We start from the raw sequence: 16,127 nt of genomic DNA on the forward strand, positions 1-16,127 counted from the left end.
AAACAAAAGCCTCCCACACACGCACACACACGCACCCACACCGCGCACACACGCGCCCACACACACGCACCCACACGCACACACGCACACAGACGCACCCACACACACACACACACACGCACACGCACGCACGCACGCACGCACACGCACACACACACACACACACGCACCCACACGCACACGCACACACACACACACACACACACACACACACACACACACACCCTCTGAACGTCACACAGTCTGCGCCTGGAAGCTCAGGCTTTGCATAAAATGAGCATTGATACGTTTAGCAGCGCTTACGTAACTCACTCAGTTTGAATCTTTTCTGATGAGGCGGAAGAAAAGACGGCTTTTTAAAAAATGTTTTATTTATTTTATTATTTTTTGTCACATCACTTTGCATTTTGCGCTAAAACCGATTAAATTTTTTTTTTAAAAACATGCAACAGCAGCGACAGCTTGACAAGTCACTGAGCGGAAGAAAGCTCTAGACGCTGTGATGCTAATGCCATCGACATGTCAGAAGTTACCCCTCCACCTCCACCCTGCAGCCTCCACCCTGCAGCCTCCACCTCCACCCTGCAGCCTCCACCCTGTAGCCTCCACCTCCACCCTGCAGCCTCCACCCTGTAGCCTCCACCTCCACCCTGTAGCCTCCACCTCCACCCTGCAGCCTCCACCCTGTAGCCTCCACCTCCACCCTGTAGCCTCCACCTCCACCTCCACCTCCACCCTGCAGCCTCCACCCTGTAGCCTCCACCTCCACCCTGTAGCCTCCACCTCCACCTCCACCCTGCACCCTCCACCCTGTAGCCTCCACCTCCACCCTGCAGCCTCCACCCTGCAGCCTCCACCTCCACCCTGCAGCCTCCACCCTGTAGCCTCCACCTCCACCCTGCAGCCTCCACCCTGTAGCCTCCACCTCCACCCTGTAGCCTCCACCTCCACCCTGCAGCCTCCACCCTGCAGCCTCCACCTCCACCCTGCAGCCTTCACCTCCACCTCCACCCTGCACCCTCCACCCTGTAGCCTCCACCTCCACCCTGTAGCCTCCACCTCCACCTCCACCTCCACCCTGCAGCCTCCACCCTGTAGCCTCCACCTCCACCCTGTAGCCTCCACCTCCACCCTGCACCCTCCACCCTGTAGCCTCCACCTCCACCCTGTAGCCTCCACCTCCACCTCCACCCTGCACCCTCCACCCTGTAGCCTCCACCTCCACCCTGCAGCCTCCACCCTGTAGCCTCCACCTCCACCCTGTAGCCTCCACCTCCACCTCCACCCTGCAGCCTCCACCCTGCAGCCTCCACCTCCACCCTGCAGCCTTCACCTCCACCCTGCAGCCTCCACCTCCACCCTGCAGCCTCCACCCTGTAACCTCCACCCTGCAGCCTCCACCTCCACCCTGCAACCTTCACCTCCACCCTGCAGCCTCCACCCTGTAGCCTTCACCTCCACCCTGCAGCCTCCACCCTGTAGCCTCCACCTCCACCTCCACCCTGTAGCCTTCACCTCCACCCTGTAGCCTCCACCTCCACCCTGCAGCCTCCACCCTGTAGCCTCCACCCTGTAGCCTCCACCTCCACCCTGCAGCCTCCACCTCCACCCTGCAGCCTTCACCTCCACCCTGCAGCCTCCACCTCCACCCTGTAGCCTCCACCTCCACCCTGTAGCCTCCACCCTGTAGCCTCCACCTCCACCCTGCAGCCTCCACCTCCACCCTGCACCAGTCTATTTTGGTGCTGGGTTCAACTTCCACGATGTAGAATAAAAGCTTCTCGGGAGAGATTTCCCCCAAAACAGGGACTGAAGTGCACATTGTTAATATTCTAAAACAATTAAGATAAGATAAGTTACGATGTTACTTTATTCATCCCCAGGGGGAAATTTTGTGAAGCAGCAGCAAACATTTACATATATACAATACAATACAATTAAAATAAAATAGCAGGGCAGGGCATATTACATTTAAGAATTTAAATAATAAAGGAAATGAAAATGTAATTAAACAAATAAATGAATGGTCTTTGTCACCAAAGAGGGGTTTGTGGTTTACAAATAGCCCCGACAGACAGAAGAATACACCCTGTCAGATTGTGTGTTCTTTTCCCTTCGCTGTGTCTGGAGGCAAGAAAACGCTCAGACGCACCGAGGCGTGCGGCGGTAAGAGACACCATCGATGGAACCCCCCCCTCCTTCACTCTGATTGGACGATTCGCAATCCATCTGAATAGCACAGTCACACACACACACACACACACACACACAGACACGCACACAGTGAATGTCAATTACCCCCCCTCATCACCGGGAAGCAATCACCCCTCTAGAGGCCGTCGCTTAGCGCCCTCTGGGCTCTTGGACCCTTCCAGAGGACTTGAAGGGAGAACATACGGAAGGCCTGCACACAATCTCGTCCAATTCTCCGCTGGCACAATGACCACCGGGCTGTGCCAAACGTGGATCAGAGAGAGAGAGAGAGAGGGAGAGAGAGAGAGAGAGAGAGAGAGAGAGGGGGATGAGCATAGCACAGGCCGGAGGAATTATGGGTAATGCAATGCCAGTGATAAGCCTTTGGATACTCCTCTGTCCGTTTCTTTATTTTTGTCCAACATGAGCGGACACTCGGGAAACTTTGTTCGTGCAACAATGTTTACTGAGGGAATAAATCAAGAGCGAAGTCATTTAAATAGACTTCTACACAACCAGAGGAGTCGCCCCCTGGTGGTCAGGAGAGAGAATGCAGCTTTAACACATGAAGCATAGACTTCTATACAACCAGAGGAGTCTCCCCCTGGTGGTCAGGAGAGAAAATGCAGCTTTAACACATGAAGCATAGACTTCTATACAACCAGAGGAGTCACCCCCTGGTGGTCAGTAGAGAGAATGCAGCTTCAACACATGAAGCATAGACTTCAATACAACCAGAGGAGTCGCCCCCCGGTGGTCAGGAGAGGGAATGCAGCTTCAACACATGAAGCATAGACTTCTATACAACCAGAGGAGTCGCTCCCTGGTGGTCAGGAGAGGGAATGCAGCTTTAACACATGAAGCATAGACTTCTATACAACCAGAGGAGTCTCCCCCTGGTGGTCAGGAGAGAAAATGCAGCTTTAACACATGAAGCATAGACTTCTATACAACCAGAGGAGTCGCCCCCCGGTGGTCAGGAGAGGGAATGCAGCTTCAACACATGAAGCATAGACTTCTATACAACCAGAGGAGTCGCTCCCTGGTGGTCAGGAGAGAGAACGCAGCTTTAACACATGAAACAGACTTCTATACAACCAGAGGAGTCGCCCCCCGGTGGTCAGGAGAGGGAATGCAGCTTCAACACATGAAGCATAGACTTCTATACATTCTATATATTCATACCCCTCACAGACGTGTCAGATGAACTTGATTCCTTCCTCTGGATGAGGAGTGAAGGACGAGGTATGTCAAAGACGGACAGATGGGAAGCGCGGTCCCTTCAGCCCACTTTACTAATCACGGTCTGATGATACACGATGTTAAAAAAATAAGAAACCTCCTCCCCTCCCCGCTCCCGAGCTATTTTTCGCCACATGTTTGGGAACACTGGACTCATGACCTCCGGCTTCCACAGATGCCGTTTCCAGACAAGACGCAAGGCGGTTTTCGCTCGCTTCACGTACGTGTGCGACGGAGATAAATATATTTTTTAAAGGACACAGCGGACGCTTATCACAATGCTCTTTAACAACAGGCCAGAAGGGGTCTCTGAATCACCGAGGAGCTCGCGCAACAATTACCATGAATCAGCTGGTATCGAGCTCGACGTTTACGCGGTTCCAAAGCTCAGCGGTTTATCTAATAGTTAATACTTTGAGTGAGTCGTAGAAGAAAAAGCAGTTTTTAACGTCCTTTTCCTCTTCTAAAAATACTAATCGCGCGCTAAATGATCGGAAGAGACGCGCGCCGTCGTTACGTACGTACAGCCGGAGATAAAGGGACCGGAAAGGGCTTTAAGTAGGTCAACAAGACACAGAAAGGTGTCTTACAAAAAAAATAACCCACCAGATGGAGGGGGAGAGATGAGGAAGAGTTATTTTTGGGTTGTTCCTAAATCAAAAGTCCCCTTTTTTTCTTTTTCTTTTCTGCAAATACAACGGGAGGTGACCGTCAGTTGGAGAGCTACCAAGGCTTCAACTGTTGTATCGTTAGTACAAAGAGATGAGCAATAACTATCTGGGCCTTTGAAAAAAAGGGTACAGTAAAGTGCACATAAAAATATGAGGAGAGGAGGGAAAGCACGGCTTGTAAAGGTTCATTTCAGTGAGAAGCAACAAGCTTAACATTATGTTGCTTTCATTTTAATGTGAGATTACAAAAATGATTCAAAGCATCAACTGATGGACACATCCTCAAACTATATGAGCGTCAAATTGTTTCTGTGCTCAAGGAACATTATGACTGGTTGTATAGAAGTATATGCTTCATGTGTTAAAGCTGCATTCTCTCTCCTGACCACCAGGGGGCGACTCCTCTGGTTGTATAGAAGTCTATGCTTCATGTGTTAAAGCTGCATTCTCTCTCCTGACCACCAGGGGGCGACTCCTCTGGTTGTATAGAAGTCTATGCTTCATGTGTTAAAGCTGCATTCTCTCTCCTGACCACCAGGGGGCGACTCCTCTGGTTGTATAGAAGTATATGCTTCATGTGTTAAAGCTGCATTCTCTCTCCTGACCACCAGGGGGCGACTCCTCTGGTTGTATAGAAGTCTATGCTTCATGTGTTAAAGCTGCATTCTCTCTCCTGACCACCAGGGGGCGACTCCTCTGGTTGTATAGAAGTATATGCTTCATGTGTTAAAGCTGCATTCTCTCTCCTGACCACCAGGGGGCGACTCCTCTGGTTGTATAGAAGTCTATGCTTCATGTGTTAAAGCTGCATTCTCTCTCCTGACCACCAGGGGGCGACTCCTCTGGTTGTATAGAAGTCTATGCTTCAATGTTAATGTTTAATATTTTTACATTCCCTATTTATTTATGTATGTATGTATTTTAGTTTTATAAGTGGTTTCCTGTGATTTTTTACCGTGTGCACGTAACGACATCACACAAACCTTCGTGTGAGGACACGTTGGTCTTAGAGTCGAGCACAAATAGCGCTCCTGTAAGAATATCATGCGATAAGACCTTTTAAATCCGCCTCGGCCTCAGAGATCCAGCCCAGTGACCCTCCCCGTCTAGACAGAAGCAAACACACCAAGGCCCTGCTGGCCGGAGGCTTTGAATCACGCACACAAACTAATTCTTTATTTCTTTTAACAGTGGGAACTAAATGTTTAGAAATATAAGTCTTTTATATCAAACATTTATTTCAAATCGTTATTTCTGTCGGCACTCAATATATATAAATACATGTGTATGTATATATACAGTATATATATATTGTGTGTATGTATGTGTATATATGTATATATATGTTTATATATATGTATAAATATATAAATGTGTGTATATATATATGCATATGTGTGTATATACAGTATATATATATATGTATATGTGTATGTATATGTGTGTATGTACAGTGTATATATATGTATATGTGTATGTATATGTATGTATATACAGTATATATATATATATATGTATATGTGTATATATATGTATATGTGTATATATATGTGTATGTATATGTGTGTATATACAGTATATATATGTATATGTGTATATATATGTATATGTGTATATATATGTGTATGTATATGTGTGTATATACAGTATATATATGTATATGTGTATATATATGTATATGTGTATATATATGTGTATGTATATGTGTGTATATACAGTATATATATGTATATGTGTATATATATGTATATGTGTATGTATATGTATGTATATACAGTATATATATATATATATATATGTATATGTGTATATATATGTATATGTGTATATATATGTGTATGTATATGTGTGTATATACAGTATATATATGTATATGTGTATATATATGTATGTGTATGTATATGTGTATATACAGTATATATATATGTATATGTGTATGTATATGTGTGTATATACAGTATATATATGTATATGTGTATATATGTATGTATATACAGTATATATATGTATATGTGTATATATATGTATATGTGTGTATATACAGTATATATATGTATATGTGTATATATATGTGTATGTATATGTGTGTATATACAGTACATATATATGTATATGTGTGTATATACAGTATATATATGTATATGTGTATGTATATGTGTGTATATACAGTATATATATGTATATGTGTAAATATGTATATGTGTATGTATATGTGTGTATATACAGTATATATATATGTATATGTGTATATATATGTGTATGTGTATATATATGTGTATGTATATGTGTGTATATACAGTATATATATGTATATGTGTGTATATACAGTATATATATGTATATGTGTATGTATATGTGTGTATATACAGTATATATATGTATATGTGTATATATGTATACGTGTATGTATATGTGTGTATATACAGTATATATATATGTATATGTGTATATATATGTGTATGTGTATATATATGTGTATGTATATGTGTGTATATACAGCATATATATGTATATGTGTGTATATACAGTATATATATGTATATGTGTATGTATATGTGTGTATATACAGTATATATATGTATATGTGTATATATGTATATGTGTATGTATATGTGTGTATATACAGTATATATATGTATATGTGTGTATATACAGTATATATATGTATATGTGTATATATATGTGTATGTATATGTGTGTATATACAGTATATATATGTATATGTGTGTATATACAGTATATATATGTATATGTGTATGTATATGTGTGTATATACAGTATATATGTGTATATATGTATGTGTGTATGTATATGTGTGTATATACAGTATATATATGTATATGTGTATATATATGTATATGTGTGTATATACAGTATATATATGTATATGTGTATATATATGTATATGTGTATGTATATGTGTGTATATACAGTATATATATGTATATGTGTATATATGTATATGCAACGTCTTCCTGTCATAAAGCAATAAAACACACATCTGGAGCAGGGGGGGGGGGGGGGGGGGGGGGCGGGGGGGGAGATAATATTCAGTTTGGCATTAAAGGAAAGGCCCGTTGTTAACATGCGTATATTTGTTTTCAATAACACGAGAGATTTATCAAACTCTCATAAATGGCCTTCTATGGAATATAAAGCTGTTGTGGTTAATGCCAGTAAAAATGCTGAGAAACTCATAAGTTCGCCCTTCCCGTGATTTATGGACGAAGCCTCGCCGTGAGCGTGGTTGTTGACGGTTTGTCATTTTTATAAAAAATGTGGGTCCCAAGTAAAAAAAAAAGAAAAAAAAGTCAAAGCTGCTGGTTGTGCTCCTTTATTGTGAATAAAATAAATACATTAAAAAAAAACAATAATGCTGTCAGTCAAATTTTGTTTTTTATTTTTATTTCATAAAAAATACGAGTTCCCTTAACTGTAACAAGGCGTCATTGGAGACATGATGATATGGAACATGATGTAAAAAAGTTATATGTAATCTTAAATACTATATACTGGGATATATGATGATTTTTTTTGCATACAATTGTAGCACTGACACTCAAAATATAAATTTTAATCAATAAATTCAGCCTTTATTTAAAGCCACGGCTAGCCGACGTGCTTCAGACGTGCTTCAACCTGCGGAGGCGTCCACAATGTCCGGGGGTTGTTGTTGTTGTTGTTGTTGTTGTGCAGGCTTAACGTTCCTCAGCCCGCGGTTTACTCCACCGACGAGGAAGAGGCTTTATTTAGCGAAGGCCGGCGAGATTAAAGACTAATCGAAGGAGCGCCAACCCGAAAAACGAGCTGGCAGTAAGTTCTGAGGAGCGAGCCTCCGAGCTGCCTTCTGTTCGCCGCCATTGATCACGAGAGGAGAGAGTCCAGGAGGTCCAGGGGGTCCAGGAGGTCCAGGGGGTCCAGGGGGTCCAGGGTCCACAGACCGGCTCTGCACTCGGTCCAGGACTCGTTCTAATGAGGCGGTGCTCCAATGCTTTCATCTGGGAATGATATAGAGCACACCCCAGAGACGTGTGATGTACTGGAGCACATCTCAATAAATTGGTGTTGCATTGAAGTGCACGTTGATTGGGGGAAAAATGCACTTTAGAGCGGTGCAAACGCATATGAGTGTGATATGTTTAATTTGAAGAGTGTGACGGACTGTGGAATAAAACATTTCAAACCGCCCGACGCCTCCAACATGAGCTTTTTTTCCCCCCCCCCCCCCACACCGTTTTTATTCCTGTATTGAGAAGCCAACGCAACCGCACCCACAAAATGAGCACGGAAATAGTTCATAAAACTTTGCCTTTGAGTCATTTCAGTGGAAATAGATGCAAAAAAAAACCTGTCAAATAAACGCTCGTATTTCCTTTAAACCCACCGTGTGCCACAGAGTTACATAATGAACTTTGTGTATCTAATTTTTCCAAAACTCGCTGCTCGGATCGTATGTCGTGGTTTATGAGTCACACATCGGATCAAGAGGACAAAGAAAAGGAGGAAATGTAACTTTTAGAGAAGCCACTCGGGCTAAATATTTCCTTTCACTTTGTTATCGGCCTCTATTGTGTTTTTTTATGTGCATAATATCACACTATTCAAATGATTAGAAAATATTATATTTTTACGACCTTAAAATCATCATTGTAATCATCATACATTACAACCTTTCTGAAGCTGGAAAAAGGAAAAAAAATGCATATTTCTCCATCAAATCCCTCAATGAGGGCCTGTTTGGGGGGGGGGGGGGGCGGAGATACAACTGTCATCCCGTGTAAACGAGGGATAATCTGCGAGGCTGCATTGTGTGCGCGGTGCTCGTCTTTGGCCCCGCACACAAAAGATGAATTAGTTTCAGTTAACGAGAGCCAGAACGTGTCGATGGGGGAAATGCGGCGTCGCTAATAGGCTTTAAAGTTAGAATAATGTGACGGATCCACATCCACTTCCTCTGTGAAAACCAACAGAACCCGTTCGCCAAACCCGGGACTCAAAACCAGACTTTGAACTCCACCAGCGCCACATGGAGCCTCCTTCTTCGTGGCCCGGGGAACAAAAAAAAAGGCTGGAAACATGGTTTAAACGAGCAAAATTCAGCTAAATTCAACATTATTTTTACTGAAATGACTCAATCTAACTCACTGGGCTTCTCAAGTGGCAACAAACCCCAAAAACAAAATGGCTGACAATCTTTTACTTGATTTTTTTTTTTCTTCTTTTTTTCTAACCGGTCAAAAATACCTAATTCTTCCCAGAAAGTGGACCATATTCTTTGAAATGTGTTCACCCTCAGTGACATGAGTCGGGCCGGCTTTTCAACCAACGCCTTCATTCCTGGACCCCCGAAAACGTGAGTCATTTAGAATCTGTGGGGCTGTGCAGTAGTCCATAACTGATGACAGTGACAGTACTAAACATGTCGTCCTTGTAGCTGGTTATTACACTCATGAAGCCACACGGTGGTCAGCCCGCTGTAAATGACATTGAAGTGTTTGAAGTGAAGCGCTCCGTGTCACTATGTGGATGTTAAATCCGGCTGAACGCCTCCCGTTTCCCCCTTCGTGCTCTTCCACAGAACAAAACCTCCCCTCGGTCATTCGCTCAGAACCCCACGGGCAAAACCTCCACCGCTCGGAACATTTAGAGGCCGACGGGCAAAACCTCCACCGCTCGGAACATTTAGAGGCCGACGGGCAAAACCTCCACCGCTCGGAACATTTAGAGGCCGACGGGCAAAACCTCCACCGCTCGGAACATTTAGAGGCCGACGGGCAAAACCTCCACCGCTCGGAACATTTAGAGGCCGACGGGCAAAACCTCCACCGCTCGGAACATTTAGAGGCCGACGCCGCCCTCAGACTGATATTCCATGTTGGGTATACAGTGTCTCTAAAGTATAAAGTGACAGCGGTGCAACGTTATTGATGATCAGTTTGAGGAGGATTTGGCCAGAGGTGATTTATTATAAAGTCTAATAGCAGTGGGCAGGAAATGTTCTCCTGTATCAGGAATGTTCAAGTCCATGTCCACGTCCTCCTGCACCGTGTCCACATCCTCCTGCACCGTGTCCACATCCTCCTCCACCATGTCCACGTCCTCCACCATGTCCACGTCCTCCTCCATCATATCCACGTCCTCCTCCACCATGTCCACGTCCTCCACCATGTCCACGTCCTCCTCCATCATATCCACGTCCTCCTCCACCATGTCCACGTCCTCCACCATGTCCACGTCCTCCTCCATCATATCCACATCCTCCTCCACCATGTCCACGTCCTCCACCATGTCCACGTCCTCCTCCATCATATCCACGTCCTCCTCCACCATGTCCACGTCCTCCACCATGTCCACGTCCTCCTCCATCATATCCACATCCTCCTCCACCATGTCCACGTCCTCCTCCATCATGTCCACGTCCTCCTCCATCATGTCCACGTCCTCCACCATGTCCACGTCCTCCTCCACCATGTCCACGTCCTCCACCATCATGTCCACGTCCTCCTCCATCATGTCCACGTCCTCCTCCATCATGTCCACGTCCTCCTGCACCGTGTCCACATCCTCCACCACCATGTCCACGTCCTCCTCCACCATGTCCACATCCTCCTCCACCATGTCCACGTCCTCCTCCATCATGTCCACATCCTCCTCCACCATGTCCACGTCCTCCTCCACCATGTCCACATCCTCCTCCACCATGTCCACATCCTCCTCCACCATGTCCACATCCTCCTCCATCATGTCCACATCCTCCTCCACCATGTCCACATCCTCCTCCATCATGTCCACATCCTCCTCCATCATGTCCACATCCTCCTCCACCATGTCCACATCCTCCTCCACCATGTCCACATCCTCCTCCACCATGTCCACATCCTCCTCCATCATGTCCACATCCTCCTCCACCATGTCCACATCCTCCTCCATCATGTCCACATCCTCCTCCATCATGTCCACATCCTCCTCCACCATGTCCACATCCTCCTCCACCATGTCCACATCCTCCTCCATCATGTCCACATCCTCCTCCACCATGTCCACATCCTCCTCCATCATGTCCACATCCTCCTCCATCATGTCCACATCCTCCTCCACCATGTCCACGTCCTCCTCCATCATGTCCACATCCTCCTCCACCATGTCCACGTCCTCCTCCATCATATCCACATCCTCCTCCACCATGTCCACATCCTCCTCCATCATGTCCACATCCTCCTCCACCATGTCCACATCCTCCTCCACCATGTCCACATCCTCCTCCATCATGTCCACATCCTCCTCCACCTCCACCATGTCCACATCCTCCTCCATCATGTCCACATCCTCCTCCACCATGTCCACGTCCTCCTCCACCATGTCCACATCCTCCTCCATCATGTCCACATCCTCCTCCACCATGTCCACATCCTCCTCCACCATGTCCACATCCTCCTCCACCATGTCCACATCCTCCTCCATCATGTCCACATCCTCCTCCATCATGTCCACATCCTCCTCCACCATGTCCACATCCTCCTCCATCATGTCCACATCCTCCTCCACCATGTCCACGTCCTCCTCCATCATGTCCACATCCTCCTCCACCATGTCCACATCGTCCTCCACCATGTCCACATCCTCCTCCACCATGTCCACGTCCTCCACCATGTCCACATCCTCCTCCACCATGTCCACATCCTCCTCCACCATGTCCACATCGTCCTCCACCATGTCCACATCCTCCTCCACCATGTCCACGTCCTCCTCCATCATATCCACATCCTCCACCATCATGTCCACGTCCTCCTCCATCATATCCACATCCTCCTCCACCATGTCCACGTCCATCTATTGTACGGTTATATCAAGGTTTTGTTTTTATGTTATATTTCCTTGCTTTGCTTTGTCTTTCACGGTCAAAGTAAACAGTTTTTAAAGGTGCTATGAAAATGAAGTAATAATTCTGTATTAATATTATTAAGAAACGATGAAATATGTAATGATATATATCAAGACATCACGTTGCTGCTCATCACAGCCACACCGGCTCCAAGCTTCGTAACCTTGGCCGTGACTTTAGCGGTCAAATGAAAAAATAGATAAATAAATATTTAATTTTCTATATTCGGCACAATAAAGGTGCATCGTTATTTGCTCGTCCTCGTCTTCCCTGCAGCACGAGCAGACTGTTACTTCATTAAAGAATGGCCGTTAACGACAAGCGGCAGACATTTTAATTTGTCACAGCAGGGGAGGAACCAAGAACAAAAGCATCGTTAATGTTAAGAGCCTATTGTTAAGAGATGTGAGGCCCCTCGGTTACTATGTATACACTGTGACTTTGATTCTGGGGGGGGGGGGGGCACCGGGGGGCCACAGACGGCGATTATCGTTATGGACGATAAAACTGACCCACACCTGTCAGCTGCCGACGTTTCATCTGCAGTGCAGCCAGTGATGGATGAGCCCGCCTCCTCGGCTCGGTGAGCCCGTCCGGCGCCGGTGACGCCTGACAAGACTCGTTGGGGCAAAACAACTCCAACGAGGGAAGAGGTGGGAGGAAGTGAAGACAATGGAAGTGGAGCGGGGAGGGAAGATGTGAAAGGAAGTGAAGATAAGTGGAGCGGGGAGGGAAGAGGTGGGAGGAAGTGGAGACAAGGGAAATGGATCTGGCAGGGAAGAGGTGGGGGGAAGTGGAGACAAGGGAAGTGGATCTGGGAGGGAAGAGGTGGGAGGAAGTGAAGATAAGTGGAGCGGGGAGGGAAGAGGTGGGAGGAAGTGAAGACAAGGGAAGTGGATCTGGGAGGGAAGAGGTGGGAGGAAATGAAGACAAGGGAAGTGAAGCGTGGAGAGAAGAGGTGGGGGGAAGTGAAGATAAGTGGAGCGGGGAGGGAAGAGGTGGGAGGAAGTGAAGACAAGGGAAGTGGATCTGGGAGGGAAGAGGTGGGAGGAAATGAAGACAAGGGAAGTGAAGCGTGGAGAGAAGAGGTGGGGGGAAGTGGAGACAAGGGAAGTGGATCTGGGATGGAAGAGGTGGGAGGAAGTGAAGATAAGTGGATTTGAGAGGGAAGAGGAAGTGAAGATAAGTGGATCTGGGAGGGAAGAGGTGGGAGGAAGTGAAGACAAGGGAAGTAGATCTGGGGAGGGAAGAGGTGGGAGGAAGTGGAGACAAGGGAAGTGGATCGGGGAGGTAAGAGGAAGTGAAGACAATGGAAGTGGAGCGGGGAGGGAAGAGGTGGGAGGAAGTGAAGACAATAGAAGTGGAGCGGGGAGGGAAGAGGTGGGAGGAAGTGAAGACAATGGAAGTGGAGCGGGGAGGGAAGAGGTGGGAGGAAGTGAAGACAATGGAAGTGGAGCGGGGAGGGAAGAGGTGGGAGGAAGTGAAGACAATGGAAGTGGAGCGGGGAGGAAAGAGGTGGGAGGAAGTGAAGACAATGGAAGTGGAGCGGGGAGGGAAGAGGTGGGGGGAAGTGGAGACAATGGAAGTGGAGCGGGGAGGGAAGAGGTGGGAGGAAGTGAAGACAATGGAAGTGGAGCGGGGAGGGAAGAGGTGGGAGGAAGTGAAGACAATGGAAGTGGAGCGGGGAGGGAAGAGGTGGGAGGAAGTGAAGACAATGGAAGTGGAGCGGGGAGGGAAGAGGTGGGAGGAAGTGAAGACAATGGAAGTGGAGCGGGGAGGGAAGAGGTGGGAGGAAGTGAAGACAATGGAAGTGGAGCGGGGAGGAAAGAGGTGGGAGGAAGTGAAGACAATGGAAGTGGAGCGGGGAGGGAAGAGGTGGGAGGAAGTGAAGACAATGGAAGTGGAGCGGGGAGGGAAGAGGTGGGAGGAAGTGAAGACAATGGAAGTGGAGCGGGGAGGGAAGAGGTGGGAGGAAGTGAAGACAATGGAAGTGGAGCGGGGAGGGAAGAGGTGGGAGGAAGTGAAGACAATGGAAGTGGAGCGGGGAGGGAAGAGGTGGGAGGAAGTGAAGACAATGGAAGTGGAGCGGGGAGGGAAGAGGTGGGAGGAAGTGAAGACAATGGAAGTGGAGCGGGGAGGGAAGAAGTGGGAGGAAGTACACGTTTCTACATTTCCATCGAAGAAAGTCTTTTACTTTTACTGCATTCATCTCGCCAATTTGCGGATTAAAACTTTCTATCCAACTTGTGAAAATCTCCAACTTACACTTACATTTATTTCTTAAACCGCACGGCGACTTTTATTCTATTATGAGCTTTTTTAATGTTTTACTGACTCTTTTTAATTGTTTTAACGAGTGTTCTTAATTGTTTTTAAATCTTGTTTTCTCTTGTGTTTTGATGCTTTTAATGGTTTTATGCAAAGCACTTCTGAATTGCCTCGTTGTTGAATTGTGCGATGCAAATAAACTTGCCTAATGAAAAGAAAAAAGGATAATTCATCCCTCGTAAACAACAGCATGGCTATTTCACACTCCAGTAAGGAGGAAGCATCAGAGCACTAGATACCTTTTGAATTCATGAACTCTCTCTCTCTCCCATTGCTTCAGTCAGATTTAAAAGTCATATAAAATAATCAAACTGATGGCCCTTAATATTGGCCCCTTAGGTACTATCTCTGCAGCATGACTAAGACCCCCCCGCCCCCCCTAAACTACAACAATATCAGCATTCGTTGGCGGTTTTCAACAAACAGAAAGAAAGAAGAAACCAAAACCAGAGAGGTTCAAACTGGTGTATCGTGACCTTGGGGTCGGAACGTCTGCAGCCGGTTTATGAAGGTAGATTTGTGTCTTTAATTACGCAAACGAAAATCTAGGTTTTGAGAGCACATTTCTTGTTTGTAAGTGAATTAATTGTTAGTTTTGCTAATTTGTTGCTGAAAATCAAAGATCTTCCAAAAATCAAACCTTCCGTTAGCGTAGCGAGCCGAGCCGAATCCACCAATAGAAACTCCTCGCTCGTTCAGCAGCGTAAGCCCCGCCCACTACGTCCAAACTCAACTCGTAGCTTTTCGTTTTGAAAGCAAAGGTTTTTATTTTGAGAGCAAAGGTTTTTTTATTTTGAGAGCAAAGGTTTTTTTTATTTTTAGAGCAAATATTTTTATTTTGAGAGCAAAGGTTTTTTTATTTTGAGAGCAAATATTTTTATTTTGAGAGCAAAGGTTTTTATTTTGAGAGCAAAGTTTTTTAAGATTTTTGATTTGCAGCAACAAATTATAGTTTCATAAGCAAAACTAACAATTAATTCACTTACAAACAAGAAATGTGCTCTTAAAACCTATTTTTTTGTTTGCGTAATAAAGACACAAATCTAAAAAGTATTATTATTATTATTTTCTTCAAGCAAACAAAACCACTGTGAAAACCCTCCAAAGAGCTCACATGCACAACGGGTTGTGCATGTGAGCTCTTTGGAGGGTTTTGGCAGCCGAGGTTTTTGGGCTTTTTTTTGTCCGATCTGGTTGCCCGCTCAGAAATGAAGCCAACGGGCACCGCAAGGTAAGAAAAAATGGAGCAGCCGGCCAGAGAGCTGACAGCCGATATACATACAGAGATGACGATGTTGACGCCTGAAGAACAGCTCAATGATTTATGAAATCTGGATTAATGAAGTCTGAAAAGCAAAGTATAAACACCCAGAAGAAGATATTGATTCGAGAAGCACACAGAGTGAGGATTTACTCTGCAGGACAAAAGCCGGTTAAAGATGGTGAGTGAGATGCTATGTGGGTCAAAAACGTCGCACAGATTCCAGGCAACTCGCTTGAAAATTGGAAAACGATCCTCCGGAGCCGACTCGTGTCACATTAAAAGTGCTGGAGGTGTCTCCGGCATCGCCCGTCCTGCAGGGGGAGGGCGCCCGGCGGTGTTTTCCTGGGAATCGGCGTGACAAGCCGTTGACCGCGTCCGGTCACTTATCCGTCGCGCGAGGCGCAGTGAGGCCGTCACGCAGCCGCCTCCAGCTGTCCAGCTGAATGGCGGTCAGGGGCAGGAGGGGGGGGGGGGGGCTCAGAGCCGGTTCACTGAGCAAGCGTTCCCCTGGCATTCGGCGACTTTCTTTCTTTGGACCCAAAAGTTT

General features: G+C 46.1%; 1 protein-coding gene across 1 annotated transcript in view; it reads left to right on the plus strand.

Moving 5' to 3' along the window:
- LOC117725281 (basic proline-rich protein-like) overlaps positions 1–11,791 on the plus strand; it is a gene marked incomplete at its 3' end in the record, with an annotated part of 13,266 nt that extends 1,475 nt beyond the window's left edge. Inside the window, exons 3-4 of the mRNA XM_034525367.1 lie at positions 9,685–9,980; positions 10,655–11,791. Of these exons, the coding sequence (XP_034381258.1) occupies positions 9,685–9,980; positions 10,655–11,791 (1,433 nt within the window). The remainder of the gene's footprint in view (positions 1–9,684; positions 9,981–10,654) is intronic.
- Between the last annotated feature and the right edge of the window lie 4,336 nt (positions 11,792–16,127).

This window comes from Cyclopterus lumpus, chromosome 3, assembly GCF_009769545.1.
Source record: "Cyclopterus lumpus isolate fCycLum1 chromosome 3, fCycLum1.pri, whole genome shotgun sequence".
Classification (NCBI taxonomy): Eukaryota; Metazoa; Chordata; class Actinopteri; order Perciformes; family Cyclopteridae; genus Cyclopterus; species Cyclopterus lumpus.